The 14,827-nt window shown below is 38.3% G+C and overlaps 1 protein-coding gene across 1 annotated transcript in view; it reads left to right on the top strand.

Moving 5' to 3' along the window:
* The window catches only part of LOC126100186 (small G protein signaling modulator 1-like), a 292,492-nt gene that overhangs the window by 111,250 nt on the left and 166,415 nt on the right, over window positions 1–14,827 (top strand). Inside the window, exons 11-12 of the mRNA XM_049910745.1 lie at window positions 8,108–8,175; window positions 14,591–14,755. Coding sequence (XP_049766702.1) covers window positions 8,108–8,175; window positions 14,591–14,755 — 233 coding nt within the window. The remainder of the gene's footprint in view (window positions 1–8,107; window positions 8,176–14,590; window positions 14,756–14,827) is intronic.

The following is a 14,827-nucleotide window of genomic DNA, read 5'->3' as shown; positions in this document are numbered from 1 at the left end:
CCTGCTTAGCCATTCTGCACTTCCTGTCGATCTCATTTTTGAGACGTTTGTATTCCTTTTTGCCTGCTTCATTTACTGCATTTTTATATTTTCTCCTTTCATCAATTAAATTCAATATTTCTTCTGTTACCCAAGGATTTCTACTAGCCCTCGTCTTTTTACCTACTTGATCATCTGCTGCCTTCACTACTTCATCCCTCAAAGCTACCCATTCTTCTTCTACCATATTTCTTTCCCCCATTCCTGTCAATTGTTCCCTTATGCTCTCCCTGAAACTCTGTACAACCTCTGGTTCTTTCAGTTTATCCAGGTCCCATCTCCTTAAATTCCCACCTTTTTGCAGTTTCTTCAGTTTTAATCTACAGGTCATAACCAATAGATTGTGGTCAGAGTCCACATCTGCCCCTGGAAATGTCTTACAATTTAAAACCTGGTTTCTAAATCTCTGTCTTACCATTATATAATCTATCTGATACCTTGTAGTATCTCCAGGGTTCTTCCATGTATACAACCTTCTATCATGATTCATTGGACCTCTAACAAACTAATTTTGTACAAGCCTTTTCCAATATATTTTCTGTCATACATACACAGCACAATTGAAAAATATTAAGTTACAACAAAGGGGTGACTTGTTGAAACAAACACCCCCCCCCCCTGCCCCCAAAACATTGATCCAAAAGCATCCACTGAAAATAGACTTCTGAAGATATTGCAAAATTTCTGCATTCACAGATAGAGAATTGAATTTCGAATGCTGGCATGAAACTTATATATGTCGTTCTCAAGTTGTGTTTCCTGCCAATTTCAAAAATATGGTTTTGAGAAAATGTGTTTTAAGTTTTGGGTCACATATTTTCTATTTAAGTTACACACATCTGAAATCAGCAATATCTGGACCATACAACAATGCCAGATTCAGAAGGAGGTCCTCTTCCCTCTTGTTTGTGGCCATGGTGTCCTGTGGGCCTTTTTGGCAGCTTCTGTCACCCGCAGTTTCTGTTATCCGCACTATTTTTGCTTGATGTACTTTTAATCTGCATTTGTGCAGAAGTTGTAGCAGGTTGATCCTAATCGAGTTTGAGCATATTCATAATTTCCATAATGCCTGTTAGGCTGTCGCTGAAATTACGTGCTGCCTCACTGGCTGCAATGTTAACTATTTTTTTCCCACTGTGAATGGTTTTTGGAGACACTTTTTCACAAATCACCTTGTACCTTAATGATGGAGTTTCTGATGAACTTGTAATGAAGAACGTCCGTCCTCAGAGACCAAAAACAGGAAAAGTTAACGTAATATTGGTAAACTGCAGGAGTATCCAGGGCAAGGTTCCTGAATTAGTATCTCTTATTGAAGGAAATAGTGCGCATATAGTATTAGGAACGGAAAGTTGGTTAAAACCGGAAGTGAACAGTAACGAAATCCTAGACACAGAATGGAATATATACCGCAAGGATAGGATAAACGCCAATGGTGGAGGAGTATTTATAGCAGTAAAGAATTCAATAATATCCAGTGAAGTTATTAGCGAATGCGAATGTGAAATAATCTGGGTTAAGCTAAGTATCAAAGGTGGGTCAGATATGATAGTAGGATGCTTCTATAGACCACCTGCATCAGCAACCGTAGTAGTGGAGCGCCTCAGAGAGAACCTGCAGAACGTCGTGAAGAAGTTTCGTGATCATACTATTGTAATAGGGGGAGACTTCAATCTACCAGGTATAGAATGGGATAGTCACACAATCAGAACTGGAGCCAGGGACAGAGACTCTTGTGACATTATCCTGACTGCCTTGTCCGAGAATTACTTCGAGCAGATAGTTAGAGAACCAACTCGTGAAGCTAACGTTTTAGACCTCATAGCAACAAATAGACCGGAACTTTTCGACTCCGTGAATGTAGAAGAGGGTATCAGTGATCATAAGTCAGTGGTTGCATCAATGACTACAAGTGTAATAAGAAATGCCAAGAAAGGAAGGAAAATATATTTGCTTAACAAGAGTGATAGGGCACAAATCGCAGAATATCTGAGTGACCACCATCAAACGTTCATTTCTGAGGAAGAGGATGTGGAACAAAAATGGAAAAAATTCAGAAACATCGTCCAGTACGCCTTAGATAAGTTCGTACCGACTAAGGTCCAAAGCGAGGGGAAAGATCCACCGTGGTATAACAATCATGTACGAAAGGTACTACGGAAACAAAGAAAGCTTCATCATAGGTTTAAGAGTAGTCGAATCATAGCTGATAAGGAAAAGCTGAACGAAGCGAAAAAGAGCGTAAAGAGAGAAGCATTCAACGAATTCGAACGTAAAACATTGGCAAACAATCTAAACAAGAACCCTAAAAAGTTTTGGTCATATGTAAAATCGGTAAGCGGATCTAAGTCCCCTATTCAGTCACTCGTTGACCACGATGGCACCGAAACAGAGGACGACCGAAGAAAGGCAGAAATACTGAATTCAGTGTTCCGAAACTGTTTCACTGCGGAAAATCGTAACACGGTCCCTGACTTCAGCCGTCGCACGGACGCCAAAATGGAAAATATTGAAATAAACGATATCGGAATTGAAAAACAACTGCTATCACTTAGTAGCGGAAAAGCATCCGGACCAGACGAGATACCCTTAAGATTCTACAGTGATTATGCTAAAGAACTTGCCCCCTTTCTATCAGCAATTTATCGTAGATCGCTGGAAGAACGTAAAGTACCTAGCGACTGGAAGAAAGCGCAGGTCGTTCCCATTTTCAAGAAGGGTCATAAATCAGATGCGAATAATTATAGGCCTATTTCGCTTACGTCAATCTGTTGTAGAATAATGGAACATGTTTTGTGTTCTCGTATTATGACGTTCTTAGATAATACAAATCTCCTTCATCATAACCAACATGGATTCCGCAAACAGAGATCATGTGAAACTCAGCTCGCCCTATTTGCCCAAGAAATTCACAGTGCCGTAGACACTGGCGAGCAGATTGATGCCGTATTCCTGGACTTCAGGAAGGCATTTGATACGGTTCCGCACTTACGTTTAGTGAAAAAAATATGAGCTTACGGAATATCGGACCAGGTTTGTGATTGGATTCAGGATTTCCTAGAAGAAAGAACACAACATGTCATTCTTAACGGTTCAAAATCTGCAGATGTAGAGGTAATTTCGGGAGTACCGCAAGGAAGCGTGATAGGACCTTTATTGTTTACAATATACATAAATGACCTAGTTGACAACATCGGTAGCTCCGTGAGGCTATTTGCAGATGACACGGTTGTCTACAAGAAAGTAGCAACATCAGAAGACTCGTACGTACTCCAGGAAGACCTGCAGAGGATTAATGCATGGTGCGACAGCTGGCAGCTTTCCCTAAACGTAGATAAATGTAATATAATGCGCATACATAGGGGCAGAAATCCATTCCAGTACGATTATGCCATAGGTGGTAAATCATTGGAAGCGGTAACGACCGTAAAATACTTAGGAGTTACTATCCGGAGTGATCTGAAGTGGAATGATCACATAAAACAAATAGTGGGAAAAGCAGGCGCCAGGTTGAGATTCATAGGAAGAATTCTAAGAAAATGTGACTCATCGACGAAAGAAGTAGCTTACAAAACGCTTGTTCGTCCGATTCTTGAGTATTGCTCATCAGTATGGGACCCTTACCAGGTTGGATTAATAGAAGAGATAGACATGATCCAGCGAAAAGCAGCGCGATTCGTCATGGGGACATTTAGTCAGCGCGAGAGCGTTACGGAGATGCTGAACAAGCTCCAGTGGCGGACACTTCAAGAAAGGCGTTACGCAATACGGAGAGGTTTATTATCGAAATTACGAGAGAGCACATTCCGGGAAGAGATGGGCAACATATTACTACCGCCCACATATATCTCGCGTAATGATCACAACGAAAAGATCCGAGAAATTAGAGCAAATACGGAGACTTACAAGCAGTCGTTCTTCCCACGCACAATTCGTGAATGGAACAGGGAAGGGGGGATCAGATAGTGGTACAATAAGTACCCTCCGCCACACACCGTAAGGTGGCTCGCGGAGTATAGATGTAGATGTAGATGTAGAAGAGTACAATAAAGTAGAATCCCAGAGAACATTTTAAATTATAAAGAAAAAAAAAAAGATTTTCTGAAATTTTCGAAGAGGACTACACCCTTCAGCAAAGACACTTTTTGAGGTATTTAGTAGGCTCAAAGAATTGGACAGTCACATTTGAGAAGCTGACAGAGAACCTGATGCCATCCATCTTTGTTGTGTTAGATTTTCTACCTTGTAGATACATTTGTATGTACAACCTTTGTCAGAACTAATGAACACAAAATAGTAATAAGACACTGAAATTTACGAGCAATGGGAATAGCATTTATTAGAAGGATATGGTCTTATAGGAAGGAGTGGAAGAATGGATGCTAAAATTATAGACAAATATCCTTAATGTCAGTATGCTGCAGTATTCTTCAGCATATTCAAAACTTGAATATAGTGAGTTTCGTAGAGAGAGAAAAACTTCTATCCATAAAATAGTATGGATTTAGTAAGCATTGCTTGTGTGCAACAAAACTTGCCCTAGGTGTGATGAGTGGCAAATCCTGTAATGAGAATAAGTACAAGTTAATGTTGTCATGTAAGAGAAACATTTGTGTAATCGTTTGAATACAGTGGTAGTCACATAAATATCTATGCATAACACTGCAAATGATATGAAATGGAATGAACACATCTTGTTAGTTGTAGGGTAGGTGAACGGCTGACTACAGTTCATCAGTAGAGTTCCACGGAAATGTTGTGCATGTATAAGGAGACCTCATACAGAACACTTTTGCAACTAATTCTTGAGTAATGCTTGAATATGAGGGAGCCCCATCAAATTAGATTAAAGGGAGATATTGAAGGAATTCAAAGGTGTGCGGCTATGAGGGTTACTGGTATTATGTGAGTTTATGGAGATGCTTCGTGAACTCAGAGGGGAATCCTGGGAGTGAAGATATTGTTCTATTCATGAAACACTATTTACAGAACCAGCATATGTGACTGACTGCAGAATGATTCTATTGGTGACAATGCATATTTCACATAAAGACCACAAAGACTTTGTCTTTGGTATTTATCATTTCCATTAATTATTCAGTGGTGTCATCAGTGTTATATATTTCCTAAATTTTACCACTTGTCAGGACTAAGCACCATCACAGTGTAAAGATTGACCTCATTGGACAGTGGATGGATGGAAACGAGGGATTTGGAGTGATGAATCACTCTATACCCTGGGCTAAACCATTCAGAGGATTTAGGTGTGAAGTGTGGAGGAGGTGGTGTTTTCTGTAGTTAGGGCATGATATCCCTATTATGCTTAAGAAAACGCTAAATTTGGAAGGTTATGAACGTATTTTACAGCATTGTATACTGAGTGTAGTAGAAGAACAGTTTGGAGATGATGGCTGCTTGTATCTATATGACAATGCACCATGCCATATATCAAAATCTGTGACGCTATTGTTTGTGTGCAATAAGAATCGTGAAATGGACCAGTTGGGCTACCTTTTAACTTAATCACTTTTGGTTTAAAGGGGACCACTCATCATAAAGCAGAAGCGTTGAGTTGCTGATATGCACACACAAAAGGAAGAAAAAGCATGCTACCTTTCATAGTAGAATAAACACACACACACACACACACACACACACACACACACACACGTGCTCAGCTGGGAATGCGAGAGGGCGTTGGCAGGTAATGGGCTGACACAATTGTAGTGGCCAGTGGAAAGCAGCACATGCTGAAGTTGATGTGGGGACATGAACTGGGAGGAGGTGGCACGATGGAGTAAGGGAAAACAGTGTCGGGTGGAGGGTTTGGGGCAGAGGATTACCAAAGACAGAGGCCAGGATTATTATGGCAGCAGACAATGTGTTGTAGGGATAACCCCCATCTGCATGATGGCTCAAGTTGTGAAGCAGCTATTGAAAATGAGCATTTTGTGCTCAGCTTCATATTATGCCACTGGCTGGTCATCTTTGTGGTGGTGGCTATCCATCCCAGTCGACCACTGGTTGGCGGTAATACCAAAATAAAATGCTGTGTAGTGTTTGAAGCATAGTTGGGTGCTTTTACTATGCCATCAGAGGCCAAGCCACCTTGGAAAGCAGCTATGTTGTGTCTGTGTGTGTGTGTGTGTGCATGTGTCTTTGTTTAACTCTTATCTTGTCAAAGGATAATGCTAAAAGACAGCAAGTTTTCTTACTTTTGTGTGTGTCTGTCAACGACTCAACACTTGTACCTTTTGGTGAGTGGTCTGCCTTAATCCAAAAGTATTTACATTCTACCAGAGCTTTCATACAATATTTGTCACTTAATCATTTATATCCTATCACTCAAATGTTAGGTATTCATTGCATTATGCACCAATTTCTTTGTTAATGCAGTAGCTACACCATTCTTCTGTGACTGTTGGTTTTTACTATAAACTGTTCTCAAATCTCCTGGTTTAAACTCACCATTCCCAGCCCATATTGTCTCACATAGTCCTAAAACATGTAATTGACACTTTGTCATAATCTTTCTGACTTCCTCCAGTTTTCCAAGATTTAACAGTGTTCTCACACTCCATGTGCCAACCATAAATTTATCTTTTTCTGGTCCTCCTGCCCTTTCACCAAGAGGGTTTTGTGGAATGGCAACATGAATAGCCTTGTCATTCATCCTGTCAGACCTAGGGATCCAGAAGTCATGATGAATAGGAATAAATGCAGTATCATATTCTTCCATTGTTGCTACACGTGGGATATCCAAATGGATCTTTAATGTAGTAGTTTCCTGCTGCTTTCTACATCACAATGCCCTTAGCTTTGGTGACTCATCTGGCTTCAGGATTAGTTTCCCGTCCCAAAGGCAATGGGGTGCTCCATCTCTATGCACTCATTTGCCTTCCAATGAGACTGTTAGCAGTTGCTAGAGGTTTACTTCTTGTTGTGAGAGACGTTCAGTCCCCACCTTTGTTAGCCACCTGAAGCAATGTCTGCTCACCACCACTAGGTGGTGCAGGTTGTGTTTTTCCCTATGTTGGGGAGGGGACTGTAAGGCATTCCTATACCTTGCCAGTACTTTTGGGGATGGTTATCATATGGAAGACTAAACTGAAAAACTGAAAATTCATTCAGTTGTTCACCAGCAAAGTGAAAGCATTTTACAAACAATTCTGAGTTTACAGTAGTTAATGGCATCAAAATTAAGAGTATTTATGGACATAGTGAACTTTTTCAGAAGAATAAAGAGGAAATTTCAAGGAAACTAGGTCAAAAGTAAAGACATATGAGAAATGGACCAGATTTTCTTTGAGGAAAGTGCTGTTGTTAAAAGTGAAAAACTAAGTATGTTAATTGTGTCTTAGTGAAGGAGACTGAAAGGTACTCAGTTTAGTAGTGTAGGCCATTACCTTTATATTGAAAGCTAACAAAGCAACTAAAAGAAAAATTAACATTAAAAATGTGAACACAAGAGCAAAAACTATGAGATGTTCACTAATGATATTGTTATTCATCAAGCAACTACAAAAGCCTCATTATTATACATTCTGTAATGAAGAGTCCTCGGTGGAATGCAAATAAGGGAAGGAGTAAAGGTAGCTACTCTCTCGCCATATAGTTGAGGTGTCGTGTAATGGGTAGGGACACAGACAAGGTTGAAATTGTTGCTAAGCTTTCGGACAATGTCCTCCTTCAGCGTAACTAACACACACACACACACACACACACACACACACACACACTCTCTCTCTCTCTCTCTCTCTCTCTCTCTCTCTCTCTCTCACACACACACACACACACACACACACACACACACACACACACAGTGTTTGACATGAGAGGTGTGTAACTGTGCAGGAGTATGGGGTGGGAGTGCTTTAATTAGCTGTAAAGGACATTGACCATTGTTTGAAAGCTCAGCAAACATTTTCAATCTCATTTGTGTTCAGCAACCATTTGATGCATTAACTGCTTTTATATCATTTATACTTACCATTATTTGATTATTTATTAATATATCTGTATTTTGCAATGAGATCATAGAGTATACATTGTGTCTTACTTTCTGCAGCATGTATTGGGAGTATGCTATGAATGTACCAATAGAAGAAGTCGTCTATGTTCATTGCCATCAGCAAGGTAAGATATAATAAAAACTGCAAAATTTTTCTTATTTTCTTGGAGCAAATGGCATAATATAAATGTGTATTTCATAAATGCAATGTTTGGGTAGCTGTGGGTGATACAGTACTCATAAAAACTCTTATCACAAAAAAAATATAGACTCATACCATGTTCTAATATCATCAGTACTTAAAATGCTGAATTTTCTTTGTCAGTTGATTTAGTGTGAGTTTCAATTAAGTAAATACTACAATAATACAATCATGGAAAATCTTGGATTAAGCACAAACATTGATATGCAACAATGTATAAAGCAACTGTTAACCAATGAACCAGTGACTGAAAAACTAGGTGTAGAACATTGTATGTCAGCTTCTGAAGTACTTTTTTTAAACATAGCCAGCCCGCCCCTCCTCCCTCTACCCACCCTGTCATTCTGACCATTTGTTCCCATCAGTCTGCCAGCCTCTCCCCCTTCAGAAGCATGCCTGTAGGTAGAAGTGCACAGTGTGCAACTTTGCCATTTTAGATGGGGTTGAGGGAGTGAATTAAGTAAGCTCTGTTTGCCACAAAGATTGCGAAGGTGAGAGGAGCAAGGTCATCCTCCCTCTTGCAGTAGAGGAACCATAGATGTGCTTTCTTGCAAACATCTACTAAGTAGAATTGCTACAAAAATGGTTCAAATGGCTCTGAGTACTATGGGACTTAAAATCTGAGGTCATCAGTCCCCTAGAACTTAGAACTACTTAAACCTAACTAACCTAAGGACATCACACACATCCATGCCCGAGGCAGGATTCAAACCTGCAACCGTAGCGGTCGCGCAGTTCCAGGCTTAAGCGCCTAGAACCGCTCGGCCACACTGGCCAGCAGAATTGCTACACAGAGTAAAGCAATGCTTAAATGTTTCATGTAATGATAGTTGAAACTGACATTGCCTTATATAATATGTTTGTTAACAATACTTATTACTATAAATGATGCGTAAAAAAATTGACAGCATTCGCCCGAGGCTATCATAATCCTTCTGGATCCACCATTGGTTGTCTGATAAGGTTTACAGCAACTCAACACAAAACACACCCAACCAGAAACCTAATTAAGAACTAGGAAGTCAAGACGTACATGTAAACAGCATGTGCACACATTTGTGTGTATGTTTCAGATGAAGTATTTAACAATTTTTTTCCCCTGCTGCTAAGTTCCTCCTCTGCACTGAATGGTTGTCTTCCCTTATACCAAAAATGTATTATTGACGTAGAAACTTCAACTGTGGCATGCAAGGGATTGTGCAGGGAACTGCCTAAACACCCATTGGATGCAATGTTGGGAGGGACGGCCTCAGCTAGCTACAAATGTGTTACAAATTATTTTGTGATTTTTGGTTAAGACTTGTATATCTTTGAGGATTCTTAAAAGTTCCCTTTGCTGACCTTATACCCACCTTATGAGTACTGTAATGCATATTCCAGCCAGCCAGGCAGTGCATCGTTCAATAAGATCTTTGATTTTGTTCGTGTTTTTGGTCCTAAAGTGAAATAAACCAAGTGGCATATGGGTCCTAATTTGCATTGATGCTCAAGACCTACTTGTTTTATGCTTTTCCATTTTTCTTTAATTTTATACTGAATGCTTCTTATAGGTGGGCAGTAAAAGTTCTTTGCAGTATTGAGGGATGATTGGTTTTTCCTGCTCTAGGAAAACTTCGTAAAACTGCCTTGGAGCTATAAATAAAGAATCCAGTATTTTAGAAGAAAATGTTAGGTTTTTGTAATGTTTTCACGAAGCAAATTCTTCTAACGTTTCTTAAAAGAAACGTTGATGCAATACTAGGGCTACTAATGCACTTAAGCTGAGAAAATGCATCTTGATTTTTTTTCTGTATTTTTAGTATCCACACTATGTTTGTCGAGTTACTCCAAAAGACAATACCATACCTAATAATGGATTCAAAGTAGCTTCTATATGCTACTATTCATGTGTCCATGTCAGTTGCAGTTGATAATATTTGCACTGCAAATGCACAGCTGCTCAGTTTGTTTGCCAGGTATAGCTGAAACCAAGTTTCTAAGGTTCTGAGGATACTGAATTTGGGAATTTTTTCCAAATCCTGTTCTTCAACTAAGACAGAAGTATCATCTCTGAACAGCATTGATGGGGAGCTGATACTTAATGGTAAGTCATTAATAACAAAGGGAAATAGGACTGGGCCTAATATGGAGCCTTGTGGAACACCCTGAGATATTTTTTTCCAGCCAGATAAATAATATGCACCATTTGAAGAAATGCTAACCTTTTGCTTTCTGTTGGCTAAGTAGGATTTAAGCCACTGTAGGGCACTGCCAGTAATGCCGTACTTTTCAAGTTTGTAAACAAGCAATGCATGGTTTACAGAATCAAACGCCTTTGTGAGGTTGCATAAAATTCCTGCCTCCTTATTTCTCTTGTCTAATGATGTATTTATTTTCTCAATGAAACTGTTTACTGCATCTATGGTGTTTTTCCCCTGCTGAAAACCAAATTGATTGTTTAGAATAACTGAATATTTTACAACAAAGTTTTGGATTTGTGCAACAACAAGTTTTTCAAATATTTTAGATAGAACTGGGGGAATTGAGATAGAACAGTAATTTCCCATGATCTCTCTTGATCTGTTCTTGAAGAATGGTTTGACTCCAGCATATTTTAGTACCTCTGGGAAACAGCCCTCTTCAAAACATTGATTTATTACTGAGCTGGTGGGTTTGCAATTCTGTTGTGTACCACTTTAATAACCTTGGTGGGTATGCCATCCCAAGCTGCAGATTTTTTTTGTTTCTTAATTTTAGAATAGCATTTTCTACATCCTCCACAGAAACTTTTAAGAATTTTGCAAAGTTTTCAGAGTTTTCACCTAGGCCGAAGGGATTTACTTTGTTGTGATAATCTGTTACATCTACATCAGACTTTGCTACACTTATAAAGAATTTATCATAGTACTCTGGTATTTGAGCTGGATTTACAATAGTACTTCCTTCAGTGTCAATTTTTGAAATTTCTTGGTTACAGGCTTTAACACCTAATTCAGATTTAATGACTGATCACACAGCCTTTGTCTTATTTTTATGATTTAAAATTCGCCTGTTATTTACCAGTTGTTTTGCTGCCCCGACAAATCTTTTAAATGTGGTTTTATTTTAATATATTAATATCTTTATTATATTTTAGTTCTCTGTGCAGTTGCTTTTTCATTAGACTGGAATATGAAATAAAAGTCAAAGCCAAGTAAACCTGTTTGCTTTAAAGGTATAGGAGCATTTAACATCTCCGGTTAGCTTAGTTTTTTGCAGTTCTACCTTATTTGGTTGTGTAAGCAAGAACTTCAACTACATATTTGTCTAATTCAACTAAATCTGACAAATGCATTATAAGTAGTGTATTACAAAATGAAAACTTGTAATCCAGTCAGTTGTTCTGAAACTGCCAATGTTTTATTTCCACAAAACATTGGGATTGTCTTTCCACACATACCATATCTACATTTTAGGATAGAATGAAACTGGTCTTTTGTTGGAACTGTACAAAAAATTACAAATAAGAATTTCTTAAATAATAAGACCAGTATTGCTGTACTGAGTCTCCCTTAATTAGAAGTGTTTTGATATATTCAATCAGACCCCCTAGAACATAGGTTGCCAAGAGCAATCTTTGGGCATGAATTAGGATAAAACATCAAAATCTTGTACAAAATCTATATCCTAACTTCCAAAGCAAAGCAAGAAAGTTACGTCATTCATTTCTCCTAAATTGTGACTGTAATCTAAAGGCTGACAATTAAACTGAATGCTTAGGATTTAAAATTGTGAACAACAATTGAAACTGAAACAAAGACATAGATAATGTTGTGGGGAAGGCAAATGGAAGATTGCGCTTTATTTGCAGAACACTTTAAGGGATTGCAACTAAAGAGACTGCATGTCTATCCTCTTCTGGAATATTGCTGTGTGGTATGGGCTCCTTGACAGACAGGATTGATGGAGGACATCAAGAAATTTAAGAGAATTCTGAAACAGAGAATGGAGAGTCATGGATATGACACTCAAGTTGGTGTGCAAACATTAAAACAAAGGCTTTTTTGTTTCAGTGAGTTCTTCTCATGAATTTTCAATCACAAACTCTCTCTTCTGTTTTGTTGACGCCTACATGCATAGGGAATAATGATCATCATAATAAAATAAGTGAAATCACAGCTTGCACAGAAGATTGAAGTGTCATTTTTTCTGCTTGCTGTTCAGGAGTGGAGTGCTAGAGAAATAGTTTGAAAGTGGTTCCGTGAACCCTCTGCTGGGCACTTAAGTGTTCACTTGCAGATTAGTCATTAGATGTAGATGTAAATGATGATAGCTGTCTGTTGATTGGTTTTATATTTTGTGTCAGATGTTGACTTCAAAATAAAATGTGGAAGACACAAGCTAAACATAACAAAACTACTGTAGAAGAATGAATGTAACTCCATCCTATGTCTGGAGTGTGGGAATACGGCTGGTCAATTTCCAGTAATACAATTCCAATTGCCGTTATTTAGATTTTATTTTTAGGCTATCAGTTTCGACAATACATTATGTCATCTTCAGGCCTGCTCAAATCGAGTAACTTTCGTGTTACAAAATATAGCAGCACTTTTAACTGGACTCGTGAAGATTATTATGGGCATGCGTGCTCCTTGGATAACTGTCAGCAACTCACTGCTGACAGCTGTCCAAGGAGAATTAAAGAACATATTATTTTGACTATCGAGGAAGTGGAAAAAAAAAAAAAATAATATTCAGCACAACCTTGCAGAGTTTGCGCAGCGCACTGTAAAAGAACTAAAACGAGATACTACTGCCAGTTTTGTGAGGTACTGTTAGCAAAGGCATGTGTTTCTAGAGGTATCACACCCTTATGAATATTAGAACATCATATGAACATGTCTGTCAAGTTTCATCAGCATCAGACACCGGTAAGAGCAGCACATCATACAAGAATCGCTGGGAACTGCAACAATAACTGTGGCATAGCAGCCAACATGCAGTGTGTTAGTATCACACACTGAGACAAGGTTGCAGGGTGTCACCAATCATTTTCAATTTATATGTAGAAGTGGATCTCCAAAAGTGAAGAACAGCTGTGGAAGAAAGGAATTATTGTAAATGATGTACAGCTGTTTACTTTAAGTTTTTCTAGTGATCAAGCTGCTGTAGCAAAAGATGAATTTGATATCAAGTTCTTGATATGGCATTTATGACAGGAAAATGATAAATAGGGACTGTGTGAGTCAGACACAAGCAGAATACCTGATAGTGAATAGTGACACTAAATTTGAGGTTCACATCAATGATGGGGCAGTTATGAAACAAGAAGAAAAATTTAAATATCTGGGGCATATATTGACAAAAATGGACTGGGTACTACAGAAATAAAATTCAGAATACAACGAAGTAGAATAGTAATAGGGTTTATGAATTCTTTTTGGTGGGACAAGAAAATCTCTAATAACAGTAAGAAAAGAGTGGGTAGGCTAATGGTTGTATCTGTTCTATGCTATGGGTCACAACTATGGATTTTAAATGCTTACATGAAAAGAAGAATAAGAGCTGTGGAAATGGATTATTTACGGAGTGCCAGAATATCAAGAATCGAAAAGAAGGCTAATGATGAAGTGAAAACTCGAATGAAGGCAGATGAAACACTGACAGACAGAATTTAAAGAAAACCTCAAAAGTGGTATGGATATCTGTTGAGAATTCCAGATCATTGATGGCCAAATAAAATTTTTGAATGGAAACCACCTGGCAGAAGTAAACATATGAGACTGCAACGTTCTTAGAATGACCACATCAGTGGAATAATGGAGCGTAATTGAATTTGCAAGGAGGATGCACTGAATGGAGAGGCTTGACAGAAGATAACAGGAATACAACAAAATGTTGTTATTAATTGATCTCTGTGTTAATTAATCCTGTAATAATAATAATAATAATTTTTCTTTTTATTCATAAACAGTGTTGTATGTTATTTCCTTTTCGCTATTTTTCTTTCTTGTAGCTTTTATGTAAAGTGCATCGAGCTCTATGACCTGTGAAGTTTTCGTATGTAATATGTAGTACATATACTGTATATTACCATTTACTTCTATATAGCTTGGAAAAAAATGGTCCATTGCAGCCTTACAATTAATTAATGAGGAGTGAGGAGTTCACACAAAGAAATTAGTGGTCTCTTTAGTGTCTGGAATAATTATTTTGTAGTAAGTGATAAGATAAGACTTTCCTTAAACCATTACATTTTGTCTTTCTTTCCTAGATGACAACTTTAAGGTGTTACTAGTGGAAATAGTTTTTCTAAATTGTTCATATTTATTACATATGTGTAGTAGGATAATATAAATCATCTATACTTCTCTTTTTAGCTGACAGTGGTGGAACTGTTGTCTTGGTGATGCAAGATGGAGTCCAGAAACCTCCAATACATTTTCCTTGTGGAGGTCACCTTTTGTCATTTCTGTCTTGCCTTGAGAATGGTTTGCTACCACATGGACAGCTGGACCCCCCACTATGGTCACAGAGAGGAAGAGGTAAGATATTTCATTATGTGCTGAATGTAATTTTCAGTACTTAAAAATGTGCTGATTGTGATTGGTTTGTGC

The sequence above is a fragment of the Schistocerca cancellata genome, chromosome 9 (genome assembly GCF_023864275.1).
Source record: "Schistocerca cancellata isolate TAMUIC-IGC-003103 chromosome 9, iqSchCanc2.1, whole genome shotgun sequence".
Lineage (NCBI taxonomy): Eukaryota > Metazoa > Arthropoda > Insecta > Orthoptera > Acrididae > Schistocerca > Schistocerca cancellata.
The sequence above is the reverse complement of the archived record's forward strand: the minus strand, read 5'-3'. Positions and strand labels throughout refer to the sequence as shown.